The sequence below is a fragment of the Crocodylus porosus genome, unplaced genomic scaffold (assembly GCF_001723895.1).
Source record: "Crocodylus porosus isolate Cpor-Errol unplaced genomic scaffold, CroPor_comp1, whole genome shotgun sequence".
NCBI classification, from domain to species: domain Eukaryota; kingdom Metazoa; phylum Chordata; order Crocodylia; family Crocodylidae; genus Crocodylus; species Crocodylus porosus.
In genome coordinates this window covers 53,572,900-53,598,965 of record NW_017728943.1, presented here as the reverse complement: position 1 = coordinate 53,598,965, position 26,066 = coordinate 53,572,900, and the positions used below count along the sequence as shown (strand labels likewise).

The 26,066-nt window shown below is 40.7% G+C and overlaps 1 protein-coding gene across 1 annotated transcript in view; it reads left to right on the top strand.

Moving 5' to 3' along the window:
- PRKCE (protein kinase C epsilon) overlaps nucleotides 1-26,066 on the top strand; it is a 521,754-nt gene that overhangs the window by 168,308 nt on the left and 327,380 nt on the right. Inside the window, exon 2 of the mRNA XM_019549367.1 lies at nucleotides 4,603-4,666. Coding sequence (XP_019404912.1) covers nucleotides 4,603-4,666 — 64 coding nt within the window. The remainder of the gene's footprint in view (nucleotides 1-4,602; nucleotides 4,667-26,066) is intronic.

Below are 26,066 nucleotides of genomic sequence, written 5' to 3'. Positions count from 1 at the left end.
GCGACGCTTCCTCCTCCTGGGCTTCTTGCCTCCTTCAGTTTGCGTGGAATGCAGTGAGCGTGGAGTTGCCTCCTCCCCGGTTTCGTCCTCTACTTCCTCCTCCTCCTGGGCTGCCAGGGCTTCGTACCTGTTCTCCAACTGAACTGGAGGAACTGGTGCTGCTGTGTTTCGAGCAGCCCTGGCATGGGAGGTGACCATCTGCCACTTAGCAGTGGAGGGCTCTTTTTGAGGTGCACTCTCCTTGGTCGCACAACCCTGCAGGGAAAGAAAATACCTGTCAATTTCCTCCTCTGCCTCTCGGATTCCCCTCAGCCTGCTAAGCTCCTCTTGGAGTTCCCTCACCTGCGCCTCCAGTGCCCTAAGGCGGGCGCCTGCAGGACAGGTGTGGGAGTCCCCAGTCCCTGCCCTCCCAGGCCTTGCTGGGCAGCTCCCGCAGGCCAGGGGGTTGGGGGACACCAGGCCCCCCCGTGGGTTCCGTCTGGGTGGAGGCCTCAGACAAGCTCCGGGAAGGTCGCGCCCCCCGGGCAGGTGCCCTGGCAGCACTCCGTGTCGACACCATTGTAGGAGTTGCTGAGTTTCTAGGTGAGTTTGGGTCCTCTGCCCCACACTAGCAGGAGTCAACCTCTGGGCCCCTCCTGCTCACCCTCCGGCGTAAACGCCGGCGCGCTCTTACAGACCATGCCTGTTTGCGTGCTCTGTTCACGCGGCTTGGGAGCATGGCTCCCTACCGGCTCAGCTAAGAGGGATCCGGGGGGCTTCCCCTCCAGATCCGGCTCAGCTGCATCGGTCCCTCCGCCCTACTTACCTTAGCGGGATCAGCTGCTGCTGCCCCCGCTGCTGCTCTGTTCGGGGAATCTTTTCTCTTGGGGTGAGGGGCATGTTGAGGGGGAATGAAGTCCTTTCTTGTGACCACAGACTGCATTTTTATTCAAATCTCCTTTAGAGTGTTTTCAGTTAAGTTTGGTAAGAGTGCATTGTGGTCCATAAGAAATGTTGAGCGTCTCTTGGTCTGAAAATATTGGGGAACTACTAAGACAGGGATGGGCAAAATACAGCTTGTGGGCTGGATCTGGCCCACCATGCTATTTCATCTGGCCTGTGGGTGCCCACCAATTAATTGTACCCAGCCCACAAGCTGTGCATGGGAGGACCCTGGCCTGGCGAAGCACGCAGCTTGTGGGCAGGGCTGCTGCTACTACCACTGCTGCAGCCACTGGGGGAGCTTCCGTATTGTTCAGTGGCTCCTCCTCCTCCTGTCCCTGCTGTAGTGCTCACTCTGGGCAGCAGGTAGGGAAGCGGTGGCAGGCAGAGGCTACAGTTGGGTGGTAATGAAGAGCATTGGGCTGGCAGGAGTGCAAAGCTCCTGGGCCTGGGTGGTGGTAGGAGCACAGAGCTTGAGTGGGCAGGGTATGAGTATGGGTGTGCTGGTTGCAAGGGGATGGTGGGGGTGTGTGGGGACCCCCCCGCACACTCCTGCTATGGCACACAGCCCCTGCTGCTGGCTGCAGCAGCTGGCAGTGGGCCCTTGAGGTGCTCGTGGCCCACACAAGTGCTGCCACATAAGAGCAAGGAGCAGGGCCAGGCCAGCCTGCCTCTGCTACTCAGGGCTCACATGCAGTTCTTGGCAGTTGCATGCCACCGGGGAAAAGCCCTGCACAATGGAGCTGGCTGCCTTTCCCACTCGTTGCTAACCCATGCAGTTCATTGGACTCCACCGAACATGAAGGGGAGCCCCACCCCTGCTTCCCGGCAGGGCCCTGGTAGCTGCATGTGATGCTAGGAAGTGGGGAAGGCATGCAGCTTCATTGCACAGGGCTTTCTCCTGGTGGTGTGTGAGTGCCAGGAGTTTCATGTGAATTGCAAGGAGCCCTGTGCTGCTGCCACCGGTGGTGCGGGCTGTATGCCAAGGAGTTGAGTGTGTGGGTGGTTCCCATGCTCTCCCATCCTCCTTCACACCCAGCCTCCATCAGCCTCCCCCACACCTCACAAATTCCACACACCCACACCCTGCCGCCATAGCCCTCCCATATATAAACACACCCCATAACATACCCTATACCCCCACACACAGCCACACCCCATAACAAACCCCACACATACCCACCCACCCCCATACACACCTCACACCCCACCATACATACACACCCACCCCGCAACCACACCGATACCCCCCACAAGCAATATACAAGAGTATATGTTGCACTATTATGCAGTAGTTGCTATATAGACTGTGCACGCACAGAATTCAAGACAAAAATATTTTTTGAAATAAAATTAAAGTACATTATAGTAAATGTTTGACTTTTAGTATATGGTTTGTTTTTTTCTGTCCCAAGATGGCATCCAGCTTCCCCCAGGAGTGCTTCTGGGGCAAGGGGAGGGACTTCCAGTGGCAAAGATCAGGGGACTTCCAGTCCCAAGATGGCGACCAGGGGATGCGGTACCTGCTAAGGGGCAGGGCTACTCTTGCAGCCTTCCAACAGCTTAGCAGAACTCATTAAGTGGCCCTCCAGATAAAATAATTGCCCACCTCCACACTAAGCTATCAGGTTGCATGCAGTCAGCTACCTCTGCTCTGCTTGAAGAGGATGAAGCAGGTCAGAGAATCTAGTTTTACATTCTTAACTTTGTTACCAGTTTACAACAAAAATATTTCCAGCCTGAAACTAGTCACCCTAGTTCACTTTCTTAGGTTGAAAGTGCAACTTCATCTGCAATGTGAAAAAAATAATGCTGAACTTTTTGTTTGGTTTTGTTTTTCTTCTCAAACCTCCTGTCCCTGAAACACTTTAGAATCTTTCTAGTTTGCACACCTATTCATTTTCAGTCAAGTTGGCTGTTTCTTCCCACATTTCAGCAATGACATAAACCCAGCACCACACAGGGTGTTTTATTGTTAAGACGCTGAAATATTATAACTAATTAAATGTAAACTATGTTTGTCAAAATTAATGATCACAGTACATGTTGTACCTTTTATGATGCTGAGCATTATCCTGGCACTGTTGGTTGTTCATTTGCTTGCTAATTTGCAAAGATCGGGGAGTTGGGTCTCAGAGTCATTTGTGCACATTAGAAGAAGGGTCCTAATGTTGTATACTGTTAGTAACATCAGATATGTTTTTAGTCTCTAAGTAGCTAATTTGTGTGATTTTAAGAAAACAAAGACCTCTCTACTACCTCAACAGAGGTTAAGCGTGTGTGGACTGGAAATTGCTGTGGTGTGGGGGAAGCGAATAAAAGCCAATTATGCTTAGAGGCAAATTATGCTCCTGAATATGAGGGACTGTATTGTTGTCTTGCTAGGTGGGGCTCCAGGAAAGCACTGAATCTTGGGAGTTGGAGGGAGAAATTAGTGGGTAGTATCAGATATCAGCTCCCTTCTCCTTACCTCCAGTATCTAATCAGTACCTGAAGAGAAAAGAATCACAGCCCTACCCAGTGCTAACTGCCCACTTGTTTTTTGGGAGGTGGTGTTTTCTCCTCTCCTTCAGCCCTGTTGTATACTTCAAATATTCAGAACTCTGTAGATCCTACATGGACATGCGGGGAGATGTGGCTGGAGTCTTGTACAGCTGAGGAGGACAAGGGTACAAAATAGTGCATAACACGTTGCTTAGGATAAATTTAGTGCATTAGATTGAGGTTTTTCATATACTTATAGGAGACATTCTTTTACTGTAACTTTTACATTTTTAAAAATTTTTGGGAAAACCACTGGTATACAAACCATCGATGTGAGGTACAGGGAGTCAGCTTGGTGGATACAACCAAGGAAACTGAAGGTTCATAATGTGGTGTACAGTTACAATATATGTAGACATTTACATTGTACTCATCACAGTGGAGTCTAAACATGTCTCCCAGTACCTAGAGCTAACAGGGTTTTTTTTAAAGAGCCCTGTTTTTATGGTGCTGGGCAGTGTTGGCACCCATTAAAATCAGTCTCCATGGGGAACCATCCAGAATCTCTCAGGATGAGGAAATAATATAGCATCTTGTACTTATAAGTCAGGGCCATAGGATGCATTTCAGTTTTGCAGTCTTAAAAAACAATGAACTTTGAAACAAATAACAATAGCAATGAAAGTTGTGTTTATTGATTTCCCCACATTCTCTAGTCAGATTTCTTCTCTTTCTCCCCGAGTTAGAAGTGCTTTCTCAGTTGCATGGCTGTTCTTGGTGGAAGTTACAGCCAAGAGTTATTTGATACCACTTCCTTTTTAATTTCTTTTTTTTTAAGTCCTTGGAAGAAGTTGTTAAAATGTGTGGGGGCGATTTGCACGAAGGTATTGGACTGCTAAGTACAGGCAGCTTGATGCTGCAAAATGCTGGAGTCCCTCTACTCCTCTTCAGTATCCCCAGCTCATTTAAGTCAACACCTACATAGATGTCACCCTTTTACAGGCTCGAATTAAATGAAAGTGTGATACCTGCAGGATGAGGAGGCTCTCTAACCAACAAACTGTGAAACTATATGTGTATCTTGTTCATACCATAAGTTTAAGAGTTCCAGGAAACCTTGTACTCGCATGGTGCATGTGGTAGCATGTTTAGACACCTCATCTAAGGTTATCTTTTTAATTTGCTTCTCAATTGCAGATTGACTTGGAGCCAGAAGGAAGAGTGTATGTCATCATAGATCTTTCAGGTTCATCAGGTGAAGGTAAGATCTTTCTAAAAATGAGGCCTTTACATTTGTCTACCGTACAGGATGTAACTGTTGTACCATTTGTACTACTTTGGTGTTTAACCCATCTGTACAAGCTGAAGTTCAAAAGAAAATATTATTTTAAAGAAGTGTCACTCTGCTGAAAAGGAATTGCAGCTTGTTAGTTGTGGAATCCACAGACAAATAATAATAATAATAATAAACAAATATACAGTAGCTTAGAATTGTAATTTACCAAAGTAACTTCCAGATATTGGTATTTATATTGCTTTGGAAAGAATCCGTTCCAGCCTTCTGATAATTGTTGGAAATATAGAGAAATATTTAATATACACAGCAATCTTTATTAAATTATTAGGGTTTTTTCTACTGATTGTTCCTCTTTCAGATAAAACTGTATATACAAATATTGTATTAGTAGGAGACTCATCTTTTATGTTCAGTGTCAGAGCACTTATTTATTGTTTGGAGCAAACAAAATCTGGGGAAAGAAGTACATGGCTTTAACAGAGAGCAGACTGTAATGTAGGAAGACTGTTTCATCTGTCAATAAAACTCTTGCGTATATCTTCTTGATTGTGCTCTTCATGAAAACTTTACCTGCTCAACCAATAAAGGTGCTTTTTAGCTTTGGTTTTGTGATGGGTAATTCTAAATGTTGTCCATTTTTAATAGCTTTGCACAATGTTGTAAATAACTTTGCTAAAAAGTACATGTATTGGTTGAGGTTAGTCAGAGAGTTCATGTAGGCCTAGGTAAGATTAGAAATGGAAATCAGGAATAAGCTCAAGTTACTTTGCCTGGATCATGTAAGGGATCACCAGAGGAGTTTTTTTTGTTTATCATTTTGATGTTCAGAATGAATTCCTGTGCTTGTGATTGTGAACAGTAACTCTCAAAAGCACATACTGTACTAAATCCCTTATTTTATAGAAAGCAAACCATTATTTGCAGCCAGTCTTATGCCCATGTGGCTGCATAGGTCATCCTTTATACCTTTTGTTCCTTTTATGTATAGACTGCTTGTGGGTTGTATTAATAACAAATGCGTGCCCCCTAAGCAATTCTCACGTATCTCTAGAAAAACTATGTTACAGGTTGTTTTGTTGTTTAGCTGGGTAAGTGGGCCAGCTAATGTCTATAGTAGGTGAAACTTTCATGTTACAACTATACCCATATTTTTTCTTCTTTGTTAATTGTTTTCAGCTCATAAAAATTTAGTGTCTGAAATTATTGCCTTGAGTCCATCATAAGTCAGGTAGAGATCCTTCAAAGCTTAGTTCTGTAATGAGAGCTTAGTTCGAACTGGCAACAGCTCTGCTATTTCATTCCAATACAAGATGTTGCCAGCTGTGCTGAATTGTGTAATGTTTTCTTTTGGTGTGAGCAATAATCTTTTCTTTAGCAGTGGTCTAAATGCATCTTATAATAGTGATACTGCAGAGTTGTGACTTCTAAGTATAAAAATATACCAGGATTCTATGAGGGATGGGGCTTGCAAAACTGATCTTATTTGTAACCAGGAACTTTGTTTCAACTTCGTTTGTATCTGAATATGAAAGGTCTTATACAATACAATAGGGACCTACTCAAATCACGATTCCACAGATTTCATGGAAATTGCAGAATCAGGTGAACTCCACAAAATTAGTGGGAACCCCCTTTCCCAACCCTAAAATAGTACTAAAAATTAAATGCTGGCTTTTCCTGGCAATGCAACCCAACATGAAGGGGGCTGCTAGCACCAAAGCAAGCAGGCAAGATGTCTGCCATCTCTGCCCTTTGCTGCTGATTGGCCAAGAGGGCTGCCTGTCATGTGGCCCCACCTCTCACCAATCAGTGGCGAGGGGCAGGGCCACATGATGGACAGTCCTCTCCACCAATTAGCAGTGGGGGGTGGGGCCACTGGAGCCTCTTGGCCAATCAGAAGTGTGGGGGAACCTCTATAATAAGCCCGTGAAAATAGTGGCTAGCACTGCAATCTGCCTGCAAAATTGGCCAGCCGCCACCTTGAGTTGGGTAGACCCCTAAATATAACCCACCATACATACAAGATCTTCCCAAATATAAGTCTTAGTATAGTGTTGGACTGGACAAAAAAAGTCTAGTCAGCCAAGAGAGGGTATGTTCTATTAAATACTGTTGAGTACCTGTTTAAAAACAGGGTTGGATTCTCTCATGTAAGTTGTATGAGGTTTTAAAATTCTAAACTAGTTTTTTTTTTAAAAGAGCAAGTAGTAAGTTCAGTTACTATTCTGTTCTTCAGTCTCTTCTCTGTAGATAGAACTGCCATTGAAATAAAAACAATCCTTCCTACAGAAGCTATCATTTATCAATCTGAGTGTCTACATATAGGTTCCTAAATCTATTATTTAACCAGTCAAATAGTCTGATTTCCAGCAGTGTGGAGGAATGTAGCCCCTACTGATGTTAATGGGAGGTCCAGGTTATCAGCAGGGGTTAAATTTACAAAGCTTTTTGAAAAATGTGCTTAGGCACCTTACCTCTTTAGGCTAATTTATGACTCATAGAAGACTAGAGTTGGAAGGGACCTCAAGTGGCATCTAGCAAACCCCTTGCTTAAGACAGGATCATCCCTGTCTGTATGGTTTATCTGACCTACTTTTAAAACCTTCCAAGGGTAGAGATTCCACAACCTCTTTAGGAAGCCTGTTTCAGTGCTTAACTACCTTCATAGGGAAAAAGTTCTTTCTAATATCCCACCTCTGACTTTCATTGGCTTCCAAAAGAAGCTAGGCACCTGACACAAATTAGACCCTTTTGTAAGACTCACTAGGGGCCTGTGATATTATTAGGCACATATTGTATTTACTTGAATATAACACAACCCTAAATATAAGATAACCCCCCAGTAAATAGATTCTATATATGGAAAATTTATAAACTTGTAACGGGACTAGTTTAACTGTCAAAGTATGTTTTGATCTGCCGAGTGAACCACAATGGCCACTTGATAAGTTGTTAGAGGTACAGTGATATATATATGCATGTGTGTGTGTGCACGCGCGCATAGATATATTTTTTGCAAAAAAATAAAAAATAAAGAAAAAGATGGGCTGCATTGGCCTGTTTTTGTTATCACTTTTCGGCCTCTTGTGGGCTAAGATCAAGTGGGAGCATCTGAATCACAAGACCTCTGGGCTAGGGCCTGCAAGTATGATGCCTGCCAATGGATTTAGGAGTATATGCAGTCCCAGGGTGACAGCCTCGGATGGAGGATGTTTGCTGGTTGTAGTGCCATACTTGGTGTTTAGAAAGATTGATTTCTGCCTGCTAATTGATATGGTTTCTGGAAGTTTGAGTTCTGCTCAATCAATATGATTTGGAACTGATTTGGCTGATTTTACCTGGAACACTAAATACATTAATTAAAAAAAATGTCAAACATAGCATTTTTGACACTAAGAGGAGGGTGTTAGGGCTGACCCTGACCCTCCTGGTGCCAGTCTGGTATTGCAATACCTCCAAGCCCACAGCCTAATTTTTAAGGGCCAAAAAAACCCAAACAACAGTTCCCATTAGTCATGCATTACAGTCATGCTCAGTGTTGGCTGCATTTCATCAACTTCACAGTTAGTTTCTATTATTGAATAGAATGCTGATTTTGGCAGCAGTTTATTGACAGCCAATGTATTTAATGAGTTTTTCTTGTATATGGTTATAAGATAAGGGACTTCTCCCCCTCTCCCCTCTTCCTCATGCTGATCGGGGGTCTAAAACCTCATCTTGCATTCAAGTAAATATGGTAAATCCCTTTTTGTAAATCTGGACCTATATGACTAATAGTGGACTGAGAAGCCTAACTTAGGCATCTATATTTGAAAATGTTAGCCTATGTGGTCCCCCCCACCACCACCCAACAATTACTCTCCTGTTCTTTCTAGGCTCTTTGGCCTTTCCTACAATTACATAATACCCTGCTTTATTTTCTCATTTGTACAAGTCTTTCCAGAGTATGCCATAGGGCAGAGTACTGAAAAATAAACCTGTTCCTATAAGGTGAAACCAAAGCACGCCCAAGGTTCTAATTGGTTGCTGTCAGTGATACAATTGCTGTCATAGTTTTTTCCTGAACATAGAACGTTTTTTAAAAAAAGATTTGAAGGTACTGAGTCAAATTCTCTGCTATTTTAAACTGAGTTTTATGAAACTATGTCATTTTATGCCAGCAGAGATTTGTCTTGCTCTCAGGGTTGCCTATGGATTTCCAGCCCATTTTCAGGGTCAACCAGTTCTCATTTGGACTGATAGTTGTAGATTCAGTCATCTCCATTTACTTTTGAATGTTATGAAGACCCTGATAATTATGTTTTGGTGTGGCAAGTAATTGATTTAATTTTAGTGGGATAGTGCAGTTTATAGGATGGCAGATGAAAAGTCCTAGTTTAGAGGAGCTTAGGGACTAAAGCCCTAATCCTGCAAACTCTTTAAGTAAAGACTGTACGTAAGATAATGCCCTTAGTGATAAGTAATCAAGGAACATTCTGATATTTAACCGTAATTTAGTAACTGGTACTTTTCATTAAGCTTCTAAACTAGATAACATTGAGGATGGGGGGTGGGGCATTGTTAGTTGTACTTGCTTTTGAATTAATTTGGCCTGCTTTTCTTTATGAGCTGCTTGCATGGGTGAGCAAATACATGTGGAAGTCGATCTTAAAAAGTCAACTTCCATGACAAAAACCCAGAATGCCACAAAACTAAGTACCATCTGAGGTGCTGTCACTTTCCTGGCCTGTATGTATACAAAGGATGGAAGCAAGGTCCATTACTAAACGGTGGCAAGAAAAAGAGGTCAGCCTCGTCTGCACTATTTTTGTCAGAGCCCATTAAGAACCATCCATAGATATGAGAAACAGTATATGACGGGTAAAGAGCTAAGATACTGTCTGGAGGAGGAGCGCTCAGGGTAAGTAACTGAGTGGACTGGAATTGCTACAAGGAATTCTCTTTTATTCTAGAGAAAATTTCAGGAACCATAGAAAAGTTACTGATGCCTGAGTTCTTAGTAAATTATTGCATGCCTACTTTTTTGTGGCATGGACTTTCTTTTAAAGGTTGCCAATAGGAAAAGCTTGGTCACAGCTTTGCAACAGCATTAGTGATCTTCTTCTCATGTCATGTCACCATGCCCAAATTTGGGTCCAGAAATGGGCATACTGTTACTTGATCTGTAGCCTTAGTGAGGTCCTCATTGGTGCATGGTTCCCATATATGTGTTCTGTAGTCTGAAGGTTTCTTCCACATTTCCACATGACATTTGCATTGCTGAAGTATCCACACAGTTGCATAGCAATAGTGATTGAAGGCACTGTTGGATACAGGACCTTTGAACTGCCATCTGGTAGATCCCTTGCAGTGTGGCCAACTCTACTGCTGCTGAAAGCCTTGAGGTGTTGGTTGGGTGTATGGTTTTAAGCCCCATCTCCTGGAATCATGTTTATTTGTTTGAAAAAAAAATGTTCCTTTCAATAAATAAATATAAAATTTATCTTATAATATATATAGCCTTCACTGCTGAGAAATATGAACCCTAACAGCTTGAAAAACAGAAAAACAAGAGGCAAATATGGTGCAAACATGGTTTTTTACTTTTTCCATTTTAGGCATATTGAATAAGAGCATACTTAACTGCAGAACACAGTGCCAGTCCAAGTGTATCTATTGCTTACATCAATGATTGTCAGTATTTTTTGGACTGGTAGCATCTTTCATTGAGCTTAACGCACCCCTCCCTAACTTTTGTGAATTGAGTGGCACCCAGTTTCAAAAACTAATTTATATATTACAGCACTTATGAACTTGTAGTGGGAGTGGGGAATTGGCCAGTCAGGGACGAACCTGAGCCTGAACATATCTGCTTATCTATTAACACCTCACTTATTTCCTTGCACCTCCTGGCATGTTTCATAGGATCTGGTAGTACCCCGGGAGAGCCATGGCACCCTAGTTGAGAATCACTGGTTTACACTGTAACAAAACACTGATTATCTTGATATCAGTCAGATGCATAAATAGCTCACATACAGAGAAGCTTTAGCTCTGATGCCTATTTTGTAACCTAGTTTTTCTCCTTGAATTGCATGATGTAATACAGGGGTGACCAGGTTGCTGCAGGCTTGTCACAAGTGGCACAGGCAACCTCCATATATGGCATACAGCAGATCATGGAGGGAGCAGGGAGGCCAGTGGCATACAGGACATGGAGCAGAAAGAGTAGCTGATTATGGAGGGAGCGCAGGAAAGGAAGCAGAAAGCAAAGCAGCAGATCAGGCAGGGAGCATAGGGCAGGGAGCAGAAAGCAGAATCCCAGATCTGACTGGTGAAGAAGATTAGAGTGGCACTCGGGGAAAGCGTACGGCCAATTTATGTCATGCCCCTCAAAATGGTTGGCCCCACTGACCTAGTGAAATTGATTAGAAGCTAGCAGTTTCAAGGTTTTAAAGCAGCCATATATGGATTGAGGTTCTGTCCATTTCAAGGTTGCTATTACAGGCATAAGGTACCCTGAGAAACAAAATAACAAGCTGTAACAAGGGGCAGCAAGTTGTGTGTGAGCTGTTTTTTATGTTAACAAGCACTTTTACAGTGAGTTTGAATACCTGCATCTTCGGGGTAAATGCATAGACTTTCAGTCTGAAGGCTATACACTTAAAGGTTGTATACTTAAATAGCATTTCTTGTCTAATTTTTCACAAACTTGTGACTTTTTTTAACCCGGTTTTTGTCAATTTCTTTAGATCTGATCATAATTTTATGAACATTAGTGGTGGTCAGTGCTGGTTCTAAACTGTTCATGGCTTGGGTGGTTGAAATGTACTATTGGCCCTGGTAATCAACTCTACTCCTTAATGCAATTGCCTGTACATCTTTGTAGTTGTGTACAGACATATTCAAAATACAGTTTTGCTGCACACTAGCATGCTCCTTGGACATATTTAATGTTTGTTCTATGTACTCTATTTGGTGTGCACTCTAATCTTTTGGATACTTTTAGATGTAATTTTGTCTCGCAGTATGAAAAGTCAAGTCTTTTCTAAATAGTTATTAAATACAAACCAGGTAATTAAAGCACAGGTCTTGGTATTAGAAGATATTATATTTTTATATATAAGGCTCTGTTTCTGCAAATGCTCTTCTGCTTTTAGGGAAGTCATATTAAAGGTATCACTAAGAATGTGCCTAAGTTGTTACAAAATCAGGTTCTAAGCATGCTATTTTAGCTTTCCTCAAGTACCTTTGTATAAAATGTGCAAAAGGAAAGTAGAAACTTGATCAGTTTTATAAACAGACTTGTAAAACTCAATTTAAACATGAGAACAAGGCTCTTTTTGGAGATACTGTAGTGCCAGAAAGCATTCTCAACCTGTAAACTTTGTATCCATATAAACTCTTATGACTTGAAGGAAACAAATCGATATTTTAAAGCTTCTTTTGCAGGCCAAATTTTAGCCAATTTTTTTCCACTTCACAGTTCTGACAAACAAAATCAGTTTCAGAACTCATGTAAGCAGAGTTTCATCTTGCTTACATGTACTCTAAGTTTGACTTGGGATTTATCACGGTCATGCTGAAACACCGGACTCAGCAGGATTGGCTCTAGCAACTGTGTTTTCATACTAATTATGCTTAATCCTGCTTTGAAGATGCTTATATCTGACAGACTAGTTTTCCCAGGGTATTTACATTGCAAAGTCCCCACTACTCTAAGGTTCCCTACTCCCCCTGCCCACACAAACACATTTTTATGGGAAGTAAGGGCACAGGGCTGAGGGCTCCACTTATTCATTATGTTTGTAACCGGTTGGGCAAAATCTCATGTTACAGCACCTACAAATAAAAGAACAGTGTTTGTCTTATAAGCTCGGCCAAGAAGAACAGGGTATCACTGGCAGCAATTCTGACTTTGTACGTTAACCCATAAATTTTCAAAATGTAACCTGGATTTCAATGAGTTCTTGCCGCTCTGCAGAAAATGGGAATTTAAAGTTTTAAAATCAAAGGAGAAATGTCCATTGAAGGTGAATTAAAAAAGGTAGGTTTTCTGTGGTATCCTTCCCTGCTCACAATCCCCATTGGATACGGAATGATGTACTAAATGGTGCTTGTCTGTGAGTAATAACAAAAAACTGAAAGATCAGATACTGCAATATAAGACAAGCAGATGATCTATTGCATGCTAAATGTTACAGTTTGAGTCCGTGGCCCCATTCTTCAATTCATAACATATGCACAGTAGCTGTTATGTACTGAATTCAGAGGGAGTGTGTATGTGTGTAGGGACTTGGCTCAGACTTTGAGTTAATTTTACTACCATGGAGGAAAAACAGCTATGGTGAATTCTGTTATAAAGTTCTCCATTTCAGTCTATGTAACCAGTAATCGACATGTATCTACAAGGGTTGCATGCAGTCTGTATAACCCTTACTACCCAGCCCTTCACTTAGTGGGCCACATCAAGCATCTGAAATGTTACTTACTTTAGACTGGTGGTTCTTCTTGAACTCAAAGGAAGCCTTATACAGGCAGTCCTTGTCTTACAACATTTCGAGTTACAACATTTCGCACTTACAACGTTTATAAATTGATACCCTGTTTCAATTAGTTTTGACTTTGCAACGCTTGATCTGATGTGATGCCATGCCAGTGAACAAGTTTGCTGCATCACTCATCTCCCTGCAGAACATGTGTCCAAACTTCCTTGGACACTTTCTTTAAAAAAGCGGACAAGACTCCAGAAAAACCTGCAGCCAAGAATCCTGGGAAGACTCCAGCCAAGAACCCTTCAAAAAGTCCAGCCAAGAGCCTTTCAAAAAGTCCAGCAAAGTCACCTCAAAGAAGTCCTTCTAAATTAATATGATTGCTGTTTACAATATAAATACATTAATGCAACTTTATAATTGATTATAATTAATAATAGTATCTATAATTGATCAAGTACAAAATTCTGGGTTATTTTTGGTGAAAATGGGGTATCAGTCCTTGGTTCAGAAACCAATCCCCCATTTATAACATTGTTTCTTATGAGAAAATTGGTTCTGAGTTACAACATTTCAACTTAAGATGCGGTTTTCAGGAACCAATTGTGTCGTAAGTCTGAGGACTGCCTGTACAGGTTTCCCTTGCTTTATGCTGTACGTGCATTCCTGGAAAACAGCACATAACTCAAATTTGCATAAAGGGAATCCACTTTACAATGTAACAAAAAGGACTATGTTTCAAGACCTCGACTGTACTGACCCCCAGATCCATTTCTACCACTTTTCAAGACAATTTTCATACTCATCAACAGCAGACCGTACATACAAACACAGGGTGGTGGTGGTTGTTAAGTTGGTGTGAAGAGAGGGTGGTGAAGAGTCTCCAGTGTTAGTGAAGTTCTCTTGCATTTCATTGTTGGACCAGGGAGAGGAGTAGGAGATAAGCTAGTGGGACACTTAGAAGCCATAATGGGGAAGTCAATTACAGAAATGCATGTCACAGACAACGAGCAAGGAGCACAGATCCACACAGAAGACTATATTTTGGTGTGTGTCACTCCCACAATGCACTGCACAAAGCATCTAACTGTGGGCTTCCACCACACTGATTGCATACAGTGAATTTACCTCACATATACCGAATTTTTGGTATAAAAAGGGTCATCGCATAAGAGCGAATTCACACATACCGAACCTGCATAAAGCGAGGGAAACCTGTACATTTAGAGTGAAAATGCATCTGGGTATTTTGATGAATGACAGTGAAAACTAACCATAGAAATATTTATAGATGTTGAAGAATCAATTCACAAGTTAGAGAAACTAATAGTTCATCATCACGTATGTATGTTTATTTAAAAAAAATCAGGTAAAAAAAAAAAGCCCAAATACAAGCATAAGTGTAAATTGCTAACGTGCACATTTAGGATTCTAGTGAAAATCTTTAAACTGAATTGCTGGTATCAAAACACGAATTCTTTGGGCCTGATACTACTTCACTAAATGGTAAGTTGCACCATATATGAACTAAATATGCAGAACAGCAAAGTAATATATTCATGAAAAAATAATATGCTTGCCCATCTAAGTGAAATCCAGTCCAAAATATGTATCATAATTTCTAAGAAATTGCCAGTATAGAAAAACATCTATAGTATATATATCATCCCATTGTCTTGAAAAGAAAAGTGTTTATGGAAGCTATTATGTATGTGCAGCACAGATGACTGGGATAAAATGACCTGTGTTATAATCTTCAGCTTCTGCTTTTGTTTTTATTATTGGAGTCAGTGGCTAGAAGGGAAGGGTATTTCCATTGATCTGTTCTTGGCTGAAGAAGGGAAGGCAAGTTATATTTATTATTTTATTTCTTTGAACCTGGCTATAGTCCAAGGTCATATTGATTTTTTTTTTGTATTAACTTGGATTAGCTGTAATGTAAGCATCATTTTTACAGTGAAGTGCCTTCATTGACTACTTTATTGAGCTCTGACAGCATCATTTTTGATCTGCTTCTTGGACTTATAAAAATTGTGGCTGAGATTTCTTTTAAATAAGATATCAGAAATGAGATTTAACAGCTCCAACATAAATGGTCTCCATTTTTTCTCTCTTGAAACCATTCCAGACATACAGAGGAAGTTAAAACTTAACAAGAACTGATGATAGTCATGCAGCGAGTCATTTTAAAAACTGTCATGAAAAATGGTCATCAAATGGGATAAGAGATGAGTTGCCTAAGTAATGATTAACTAAGTTGATCTCATGTAGGTTTAAAGGGAGACTCAGCTACTATTTATAGTTTTAATTTTTCTACCCTGTTGTTTTTGATAAATCTTCCTTCCATCTTCTTGGTATGTGATACTTATCCAGCAAGCAGCTTACACCATCATTTACAGCAACTATAGAAACATTTGGGGAATACAGCTAGGGAAAGCATATAGTTATTTTTCTCGCTGTATCATTAGAAGTAGCTTGTAATACCACTTTAAATAAGAGCTATCCAGAGCCATATTTATTTGCATTATGCTCAGTAAGTTATGGTGATTAATTATCAACATCATCAGATGCTTGGATTCATATTAGGTAATTGCCTTTACGCACAATCACAGATTAAGGTTTTAGTTCAGAGTGGGCAGTTTAAATTCCAATAAAATATCACAGCCCACATTGTAGGGGGCGAGTATTGCTAAAAGCAGCTTGTCAAAATTCTTGGTTCATGCCTGGAAATTACGTAGTCACAAAAGCAGTTTAATTTCAATGCTCAAATTTACCTATTTTTGAAAAGAGTTGTTTTTCTTGGGATGAAGAATTTCATTTGTGATCAATGATTATAAGGCCTGAAAAATACAAAGCTCTGGCTGTATTTGTAGAAATGTGAAACATTTTTCTTGAGCTACTTGAATTCCCTTTGCACTGAAAGCTCCAATCTAGGTGTGATTTACATGTGCACCCTATATAATCAGCCTGTTTAAGTCCCAGTATGTGGGCTCAATAGAGGTTTACCAGTTTTAGTGAGCTCATCCACCCAAATTTTGACAGTTTTGGCAATATACATAGTTCCTGCTGTGCCTCTCTTGTATCAGGGGAAAGTGCAGAGAGGAAGGAAGATAAAATATAGCCAAAACATGAAAGAGGTATGTCTTGATGCCAGTTGTTTCATTATTGCTAACCTGCTGTCCCAAGCAAACCAGATATCCCCAGATTTTCTTTCAGCTCTGTAAATTTGGTAGACTCCATGGAATAAGAAAAATTCCCTTCCTGTACAGGGTATAACATTCCTATGTAAAGCTTTTTTGGTACAGCTTTGCTTGGGGGTTTGGTTTGTCCCATAATGCCAAAAGATACCTGCTTGTCATCTGCCCTCAAATCTCTGATTTCTAGGACTGCATTGATAACCTCTTTATTATAGTAAAGACCAACGAAGAATGTATACCTGTTGTGCCATCAACTGTAGAAACAGAACAGCAGACAGTCAATGCGCCAAAGAGCTTAGTCTCTCTATACCACCCATCCTCGGACTGTCTCTGCTTTAATAATCCATCATACACCGTTTGCACCATGTGTTTTCTATTAGGATGTTCCTTTCTTTGAGAAAATGATTTACCAAGATTTTACTTGAGAACTGCCTCTGATCATCCCTGCTTTGGAAACAGACATGCTCACAGTGGTATTGAAATGGGACCTTGTGGAAAACAATGCTGGTGTGTAGTATAAGCTCCATGGAGCTGATTGTTCAGGTGCAAGCATCAGCCTGTTCACACCCATTTATTTCCTGCTGCAGTTCAGGATCTCTGGCCTTTTCCCACTTTTGTGTCACATCTCTGTGTAGTTTCACTGGTGGTTGCATCACTGCTGAACAGCTGCTCAGAGCCCACTGGATCCCTCAAGCTTTGGGGCCTTATCCTGCTTGTCAGAGCACCTGTGATGGATCTGATAAAATAATTTTAACTTTAGGTATTACAGTTAAAGCAAGCAAGAGGTTAGGATTTGATCTGTGCCTCACACCAAGTTATGGTCTTCCCTGTTTCTGTAGTGTGCAGCAACTAAAGCCAATCCTTAGATGATGCTGAAGCTTGGGGGCTGTCAGGACCAAGGCACATACCTGTAGGGGTGGTGTTTTTAGGAAGTCTGCTTGAGTTCTTCCTATATGACAATGAAAATCTAGGAGGTGAGACTGCTGATTGAAAGAGGAGACTTATCAAAAGTCTTGTGATCTGTGACATGGTAACTTCAAGGCACTGGCTTCTGAACATGTGCATTTCCCAGATCGTGGCTCTCCAGAGGCAATATGATCTCAGAACCACAGTAAATACTGGCAAGTCATCTCTTTCATCACTTTGCTGTGCTGATTATATTACATTAAAGGCAGTGATGTGCTTGCTTGAATCAATTTGTATGACTTTTTTGTGGTTTGTATTAACAACATGTCTGTTCCCTTGGAAATTATCAGGCTGGCATTACATCATACTTCATAGCCAGATACCCGCTACTGTGCCTGGAGCCTAGAGGCAGGCTCTGAAAAATGCCTGCACTCATTCCAGATTTCTAGGACATGGTTGCTAGTAAGATTCTGGCTAGATAACTTGCAGTTGGACTGACAGAGAGCTGGGTTGGGAAGTCTCCCTTCATTTCAACACTTCCAGCCATAATGGGAGGTGGTGGCCTGGGACGAATGGATTTCCTTCAGCTGTATATATCTAGACTAAGGCAGTTACAGTCTGGTCCTTAGTTTTCAAATGTTTAAATTCAATCTGCCTGGCTTGGAGACTTGGCTTTTCTGAAGAGCAAAATTAGCCAGAAAATGGCTTGAATCAGGCAGCTAGGGAAGCCGCAAGATGAGGTGGGTCTGTGGAGGTTCAGGCCTCAGACTCTGTTCTTTGTCCTTCGTCACCTGACTCAAGCAGATCTTAAATGCCTCTTACAAGCCCAGCTTACCTTGAAGCAGTTTCTTGGTGCATGGAAATCCCTAGTGGGTGTAATTCTGGTGTATCGTTTACTTCTAGAGTTCACTCACTCACTGTCACTCACTTCCAGGCTAAGTTCAGACAGTCAAAAAGCCCAAGGCTGAATCAACTCAGTCTTTGTAGGTTAGTTTAAGATGCACAGATTAAATTGAAACTGGAGTAAACAGACATTTATGTTAGAGTCACAAAATGCAGCCACATGCTTGCAGTGGTTCAGGCAGGGGGTGATAGAGCACTGCTCTCTGTTCACTTCCTCCTCCTGCTGTTTCTGAGACCTCTGGGATTTGTAGTCCAGAATTACAGCAGGAGGACTCTGCAGGATGGCTCATCAATTCCTCTTCCTACTTCCAGGTGCCTCTGGGATTTGTAGTCCACAGTTGCAGTCTGCATTAAGTCTGAGCAAAGGAAGAGGTGTTTAACCCCCCTGCCTGGTCCCAGACCCTAGCTGGGTTTTGCCTGGGGGGGCAGTCCCTTCCCCTTCCTCTCCCCCACATAGACTAGGCTGCACCTCTAGCCAGGTGTGCCCCTTGTCAGGCAGCCCTCACTGCTCCAGCTAGGAAGCAGAGGGTCAGCCCTGCTCTGGAGAAGACAGCACAGCCCAGTCCAGTCCATGGCTGAAAAGGATTCTGGGTTGCGGGGGGACTGTGTTTCAACTTGAACCAGGAAGGGGTCTGGGACAGAAGTTTTATAAATCTGTTTGATCCAAATCAGTTAAGTATGATGCTACGACAGTCAACCAAGTTCATCTGAAACTGGTTTCAGCCATTCAAAAACTGGTTCATGTGCACTAAGCTTCTGTTCTGCTACAGCTTTCAATCAGTTTCTGATGACTTACTTTGGCTTATGTGTAACTTCTGTCCCTAGCTCCATTGTTCAAGTATAGCTTTAAATACAACTAGAAAAAGCCCCCTCTGCCCTGCTTTTCCCCAGCAGCTTCAGTGAGTAGACCTACATGACTGCTGTTGGCCTGGCCCTGACATTTTTGTTTATCATGAAACTGATCTGAAGGCAGGATGAAATCATGTTTTCAATTTTCTCCATTTAGGCTCCTGTGTCGGCAGTCTCTCATGTGCGCACTCTTTCTTTCTCTCTCTCTCTCTCTCTCCCTCTCCCTCTCCCTCTCCCTCTGTACCTCTCTCTCTTTCTTTGTTTTTTGCTTTTTTCCCCCCAGGATAAAAAACCCCATAATTTGGCTCAGAGATGTCAAATGTAACTGAATCTTTGTTTTCCAGAAACCTTTTGCAGTTTATTAGGGGTGAGAAGAGCTTATTTCCTTTGGAGCCTGGGCTGCTGGGCTGTGCAACATGAACAGAATTTTCATTTAGCTTTGTTCTTTCAGTAGTACCAAAAAACAAGGATTTCTTTAGATTACAAGAGGCCAAAATGTATAAAAAATAGCTATTTGAAATCTTTCTGCTCCACTATAAATTTTCTTCCCTTGGGAGATTAAGTCAATGTAATTTGAAATATGTATATCCTCTCAGGCCTTATTTGATTGGACCCAAAGATATTTTAAATATCTAGTTGGGAACCCTTACGTTGAAAACGTAAGCTCTGCTTTCTAGTTCTCATTCTTCTGCTTTTGCAAGTGCTCATTTATGTAATGACTGTTTGAAAAGCGAACTATACTCGTGCAAAAGCTGTCTCAGCTCTGTAGTTTGCCAGGCAAATTTTTTCCTTTTAAATATTAATGTTAACATTAATGAAGGATAAATTCCCTATAGTATGTGGCTTGCTGGATACTTGCTTGCTCTAAGATGGAAACTTTGACCATCATATTTTGGTCTGAAATCCAAGAAGATTATTTAAGCAGCTCCTGTTCTAATTTGTTTGTGTTTTTCAGAACAATTTCATAGATTAACTTCTCTTCTGACTTAATATGGGTAAATTCATGTTTGGTTTCAATGGAAGTTTCACCTGTATAACTCATTTTGGCTCTGAGCCTTGTTTATTTTATGTAACTGGGTGGCATTTGGATTTGTAGATAAAGGGTGGCAAGAAAATCTTATCTGATTCAACATCAGGCACTGCTGCATTGAAACACGGCCATCACTAGCTGAAGAGCATGGATGATTAAAGTCAGAGAAAAGAAATGGTTGCGTGATATTCCATAACACCTTTTTCTGTACTGAAAACTCAAGTTGGTATAGGATAGGTTGGCTTTTGTAATTACTAAAGACCTCTAATGTGGAGATTAAATCTGGCACATGAAGGATCAAATCCCAGATTTGTAAGAGTATCTAAGCAGGAGTGTGGGACCCTCAATGTATGTTAAAAATCTGGGTCAAAATTGCTAATATTTTGGTGTGTTCAGACCATCTGGTATGACATTTTGTACTTACAAGCCCCTTCCCAGGAAAGAGGCACTCCAAAGGGTGTTTATAGTGATTTTGATTTTTGTATGGAGAATGCCTTAGTAACAAGCATCTCTTTGTAGATTTACAGCCCTCCCTTGGATCCTATCCAGTTAGCTGATGGAACATCTGGTAAGCATTGTGTGTTTGTAATAGACCCTTACCGTATAAAACTGGCCAAGCTTTTGAGGCAAAGATTGATGACCTTGTCTTGCCAGGCTTCTAGCTATTCGCCAAAAAAGTGTTTTACAGGGAGAAAATCACTGGTAGCAAATTTGGTTAAATATGTTTTTGTAGCACTACAAGAATGTGTGCTTGCCTGAGGAAAATATACATTAGCTTGAAGCAGGAGCAGCCATGAAACTTGTATGTGCACCTGATTCCAAATACATGTCTCTTTTGTCACATTTGTGTAATGCTGTCCAGATATTTTAGGAAATTATGATTTCCTGATTTAAAGGAAATTATGCAAGGGTGTATTTTGCCTTTTGGAAGAGCCAGTCATGTTCATATTAGAACCACATGCAATGGATGTGCTTTGAAGATAAGCGGGAATCTATAACTCTCAGTGTTGGAAACTATCTATCTGATACAGATCATTAGATGTTTCACATGCACGTCTAGAAACCATAAACTAGAAATGAAATGAGATGTGCAAAATCTTCTGAGTCCAGTTCACCAATGTATAGACAAGAAGCTAAATAGAAATTAATCCAGATTTCATTCCATATCATTGTATATCATGTGAAAAATGAAGTAATTAAGATTATTCCTGTAGTTATATATTCTTGCTGTACTTTCAGTGATCCTTTTGAACTACAGTAGCATCCACTTAATCGACCCCCTAATAAATGGCACATCTGCTTAATTGGTATTATTGCCAGGAAACAGTTGCAGGATAATGCATTTTCAATTACTGAACAGTGGATAAATGGCTTACCGACTGTGGGGTTGTCTGCAAGCTTACTCAGAACTCTTTTGAAATGTGAATACTGCTTATAGAAATCTTCCTCTTTTTATTTTTTTTGGTTCATTTGAACTCACCTTTCTGCTGTACTCCAGCTGGCACATGATATGCTTTACATGATACAGTTTCAATACCGTGTTCTATCATTTTAAGTCCATTCATGACAAACCTGACTGCATGCTGTCACAGTCCTCTCAAACATCTGTTAACAAGGCTGATTGACATCTTAGTGGTGTTGTTTCCAGAGAACATTTTAGTCCACCAAGGACTCCATATTCTGGCACTTCCTTGAAGAACAGTATCACAGAGCATGAGCTGCATTAAGGCAGTAAATATATATTTTTAGTGAAATTAAAATCCTACAAACTCCAAAAGTTGTGAAAATCTCAGTGATCTGCTTCAGTGAGAACAGGATTGGCCATTAAGGACCTGTTTTACAGAAAAATGCTGAGCGTTCACTGCTTTAATTTGCAGCCACTTTATGCTAAACATTTCAAAACCAGATCCAAGGTAATGGATAATGGAAATGGCAAATATGATCTAGTCCTTGAAACTGAAAAGGCAACAAATGGATCTATTAAACTTTCCCATTGAATGGAGTTCCAGCATAGTTGGAGCCATATGAAGCTTGGCCATCTCATCTTCCAAAGGTCCCTTTTGGTTTCAGTGTCCCTTATCATTGACTCCACACTTTATCTGAATTTTGTTTTCAATGTTAAGCTCACACAAACCCAAACACTGAAAATATGACTTGGCTGAAACTGCCAAACTTTCCTGCCTCACACCTAAAAATGTAGGTTGGCTCAGATTGCTTTGGAACTTTAATTTGAGTTTGCTTCAAACTTTTTTTGCCTTGTTTCCAGGTTAATCTGAGTTTGATGAAAGGTTGACAGACTTTTCAAGTAATCCTGGCCTCTGTTTTGACTTTCACTTTGAACAGTTTCCATTAGATATACTTTGGGCACCAACAGAGCTAGGTAGTCATGGTTTTCTGATACTTAAATGGGGCTAAGTCAAAACAGGTAATCTGAAAAGAGTATAAAGCATTAAGCAATCTCAGTATAACATGTTTACATTGCATAAAATATGTCCCTGCATTTGATTTTTAGCTGTCTGTGTTTCTGAGTTTGTTTTGATCCATGCTTTTAGTTCATTCTGGTATAAAGATGGAGCTTTCTGGTTTGGATCTTGCTTCAGAGTTCAAGTATTTAGAAACTGTTTGCAGATTCAGGAGTTTGATTGGAGCCAGTCTGTGAAGTGTGGGTGTTATGTGTATTTGCATTAGCCTTTAGCACTTCTCAGCCCTGGGATCTGTTCACTTCTCACTTTCACTTCTCATGAGCTTCTAGTTTTTTTCACCAATAATTGGAAGAAAATAAGTTCAGCATGATTCAGAAGGTGCTTCCCCATTGTTTGTTGTGATAGCAACCTCATTTAATAAAGTTATTAGCTACACGTAAGACATAAGAACATAGGACTGGAAGTCCATCCCAGAGTCTGGGACCAGCTGGAACAGGTGCCACATGCAGCACAGTTCCTAGAGTGAGTGCTGTGTGGTGCAGTCCAGCTGAAATTGGCCCCATGTGCAGAGTAGCAGCTGCTCCAGCTGGTCTGGGATCTGTGCTGCATGCCCCTGGCTGGAGTGTGCTACACATGACATCCATTCCAGCCACTCCACGATCTACACTGCACACAGCATGGGTCCAAAGCCTGCTAGAGCAGCTGTCAGATCTGGTATGCCTTCCATGGGCCTGATTCAGCCCAGGGTGGGGCCCTGTGGTCCACATGAGTTTGACACCCCTGAAAGAGAAGAATCAAACCATGACCAAATAAACATATGTCCTATGCTGTGGTAAGTACCGAGATGTACCTATGACTCAGGTTTGGGCTCAAGAGCTGGAATTTCAACCTTAAGGTGTATATATACTTAATTTAAAAAAAAAAAAGGTAAACAGATGTTCTAAAACATTGGCTTCACACCAGTGCAGTGATTTGCAACAAGATGCTAAATTATTTCAATCTTCTGAGTTTCTCCTTTTGGCAAAATAAAAAACCTGTGATGCATTATTTGACAAAGTCAAGTTTCCTGTGAAGAGAAAAACAGTTTGCAATAAAAGCTAATAGATTATACCCTTTAAAGCAATAACATTTATTGCTTTTATTTGAAGCCTGAGAAAATACTCATGAAGTATGAAGAATGAAATTGACCATATTGGCCTGGACATGTCAGTCTGTCTGTCCAGCTTTTAAAAGAATTGCATATGTACGGCCAGACCATGAACCCCGTTGTCCATGTTGATTCTACTTCCACTGACTACAGAATAGCAGTTTGTGTGAACAATTTCATCAGTGTGAATGCTTTCCCCATAACTGGGTATGTTCTGCCTGGAGATTATATACCCAACTCAAGCTCTTTCCAGAGCAGTTAAGCATGACTCTTGGGACAAAATCAACAGTCCTTGATCTTTATACCCAGTGATAGTTTTCAGTTAATTCTTCGTGTATTTTAAGGGGTGTTGGTTGTAGCTGTGTATCTGCTTATGTATGTTAATAAATCCTATGAAATATGGTCCTGAATCTACCTGCATATTTTTATATAACCACAGGAAAATTCCGTCAGTTTACAGTTGAACAATGTCATTCTTTTATTGTGGAATGAGGTTGCGATGCTACATTTTTAACAGCATAATTTTTAAAATACTCATCACAAGGGGGAAAATTACTGCATCCAGAATGAGTCCTTGTTCCTCTCAAAATTAATGGACTACAAAACGCATTCATCCCTCAGAAATGGCACAGGCTTACAAAGATATGAGGTTGTCAATATATATATCCATATTCTAGCTTTCAGCAATAAAACAAGCACTTGGATACAAGTTTTGGGGCAGTAGGGTCTGCAAATATTTTTTTTCTTGATCATGAAGAGCCCTGTTTTCCCCTGTAGCAGGGGACGAAAGAGGAGGTTTTGGTCATTTCTGAAACCTCTGCATTTTAGGTGATAGGATGCTGCCTCTTTTTGAGCAGTTGAGCATCCACACCTCATAAAAGAGCATGGTTTACCAAGAAAAGATGCATGTGCACAATGTGTAACCCAGCTTCTGTGGTTAAAATAATCCTGTTGTGCCAAGGAAAATTATTAAATCAAATGTTTTCACACTAGGTGTTAGCATTGGTTCAGGTAGAACCCAACGCTGTTTCTGCCTAATATGTTTCCTAGTATTATTTGAGTATCACCTGACTTCTGTTTCAAGAAAAGAAGGACTCTTAGCATCATGCAGCTTTTGTCTTCTCTCTCTCCTACTCAGCAAGTAGTGCCTTTAAACATGACTGTTTCATTATTTTCCATGTCAAGCAGGAATAGTCTGTTTGGGTGGTCAATATGGATTCCTGTATCATATCTAAGCAAAAGTACAGAGTTGGGGTATAGGGTGTCATACTCTGGGGTATGTGCATTTGGGGTCCCTTGTGCAGTTTTTGGGATTCAGCCTTTTGTAGGCAAATAGAATTCATCCTTGTTGCATCACGGATTTTGTAAAATAGGAGACCCATTATTTTCATATGTTACTCATGTGGCTCTCTAGGCCTCAATAAAAATGGCCTCTATATTCAGCAAGTCATTTTTGTTTCTACTAGCTGAAGTTCCCGTTCTTTGACCAGGTTGTTATTTTTGTAATTGCAGTGTTTGTTTATTTTTAAAGAAGTTAGTGAAACATATTTAGGAAAAAATATTGTATATTTTTAAAAAACATAGTACAAAATATTTAACATTTAATATTTAAAGTAGAGTGAGAAAAAAGGCAAGCATCACTATAATAATGACAATTCACTTGAATTCACTGCATACAAAAAGGGAGTGGTACCAGTTTATCTGAGAAGTGAAGTAATCCCGGTCAATGGAAGTCCTAAAAAAAGTCATGTGAAAAATAACCCACCTATAGAGGAAGTACCCGTTCTTTGCTCGGGTAGTTATTTTTGTAACTATAGTATTTGTTTATTTTCAAAGAAGTTAGTACAACATATTTAAAAATAAACAGTATTTTTTACTTTAAGAGCATAGTACAACATATCTAACAATTAATATTTAACATGGAGCAACATTGCAAATGACATCTAAATAAATGATCTTTATTGTAGAACTTCTTTGTAAACAATGTTCATGGCAGTTCCTGTTGAGACCAGTATATACTTCAGCTACAAACTTTAGAGCAAGCCACATGTAACTGTTCATGTGAAAAGCATAGTTCCCTTAAATAGTCACTGGAAGCCTGAGAAAGGGTCAAATGAAAAATAACACACCTATAATTTTCTTCGTGTGGTATTCAGCATTTTTAGAAGGAGTAGAGGAGATAGAACCAGCCATTCTTGAGTTATAAATGAACGTACATACATATAGACATACACTTCATTTTATTAGAAGTGCACTGATACATTGTTTTGATAGTGAATCAGTACTAATATAAAGAAAACTGTCTATATCAGATATCAGCCCAGTGTGGCTGATAATTTGGCTGATAAATGTCCATGTTGCATGCAGTCACAATGCAGCACGGAGCAGAGCTGACAGCGTGGAGAGCTGGAAGGGGAGGGAGGGGGAGAGGTAAGGGG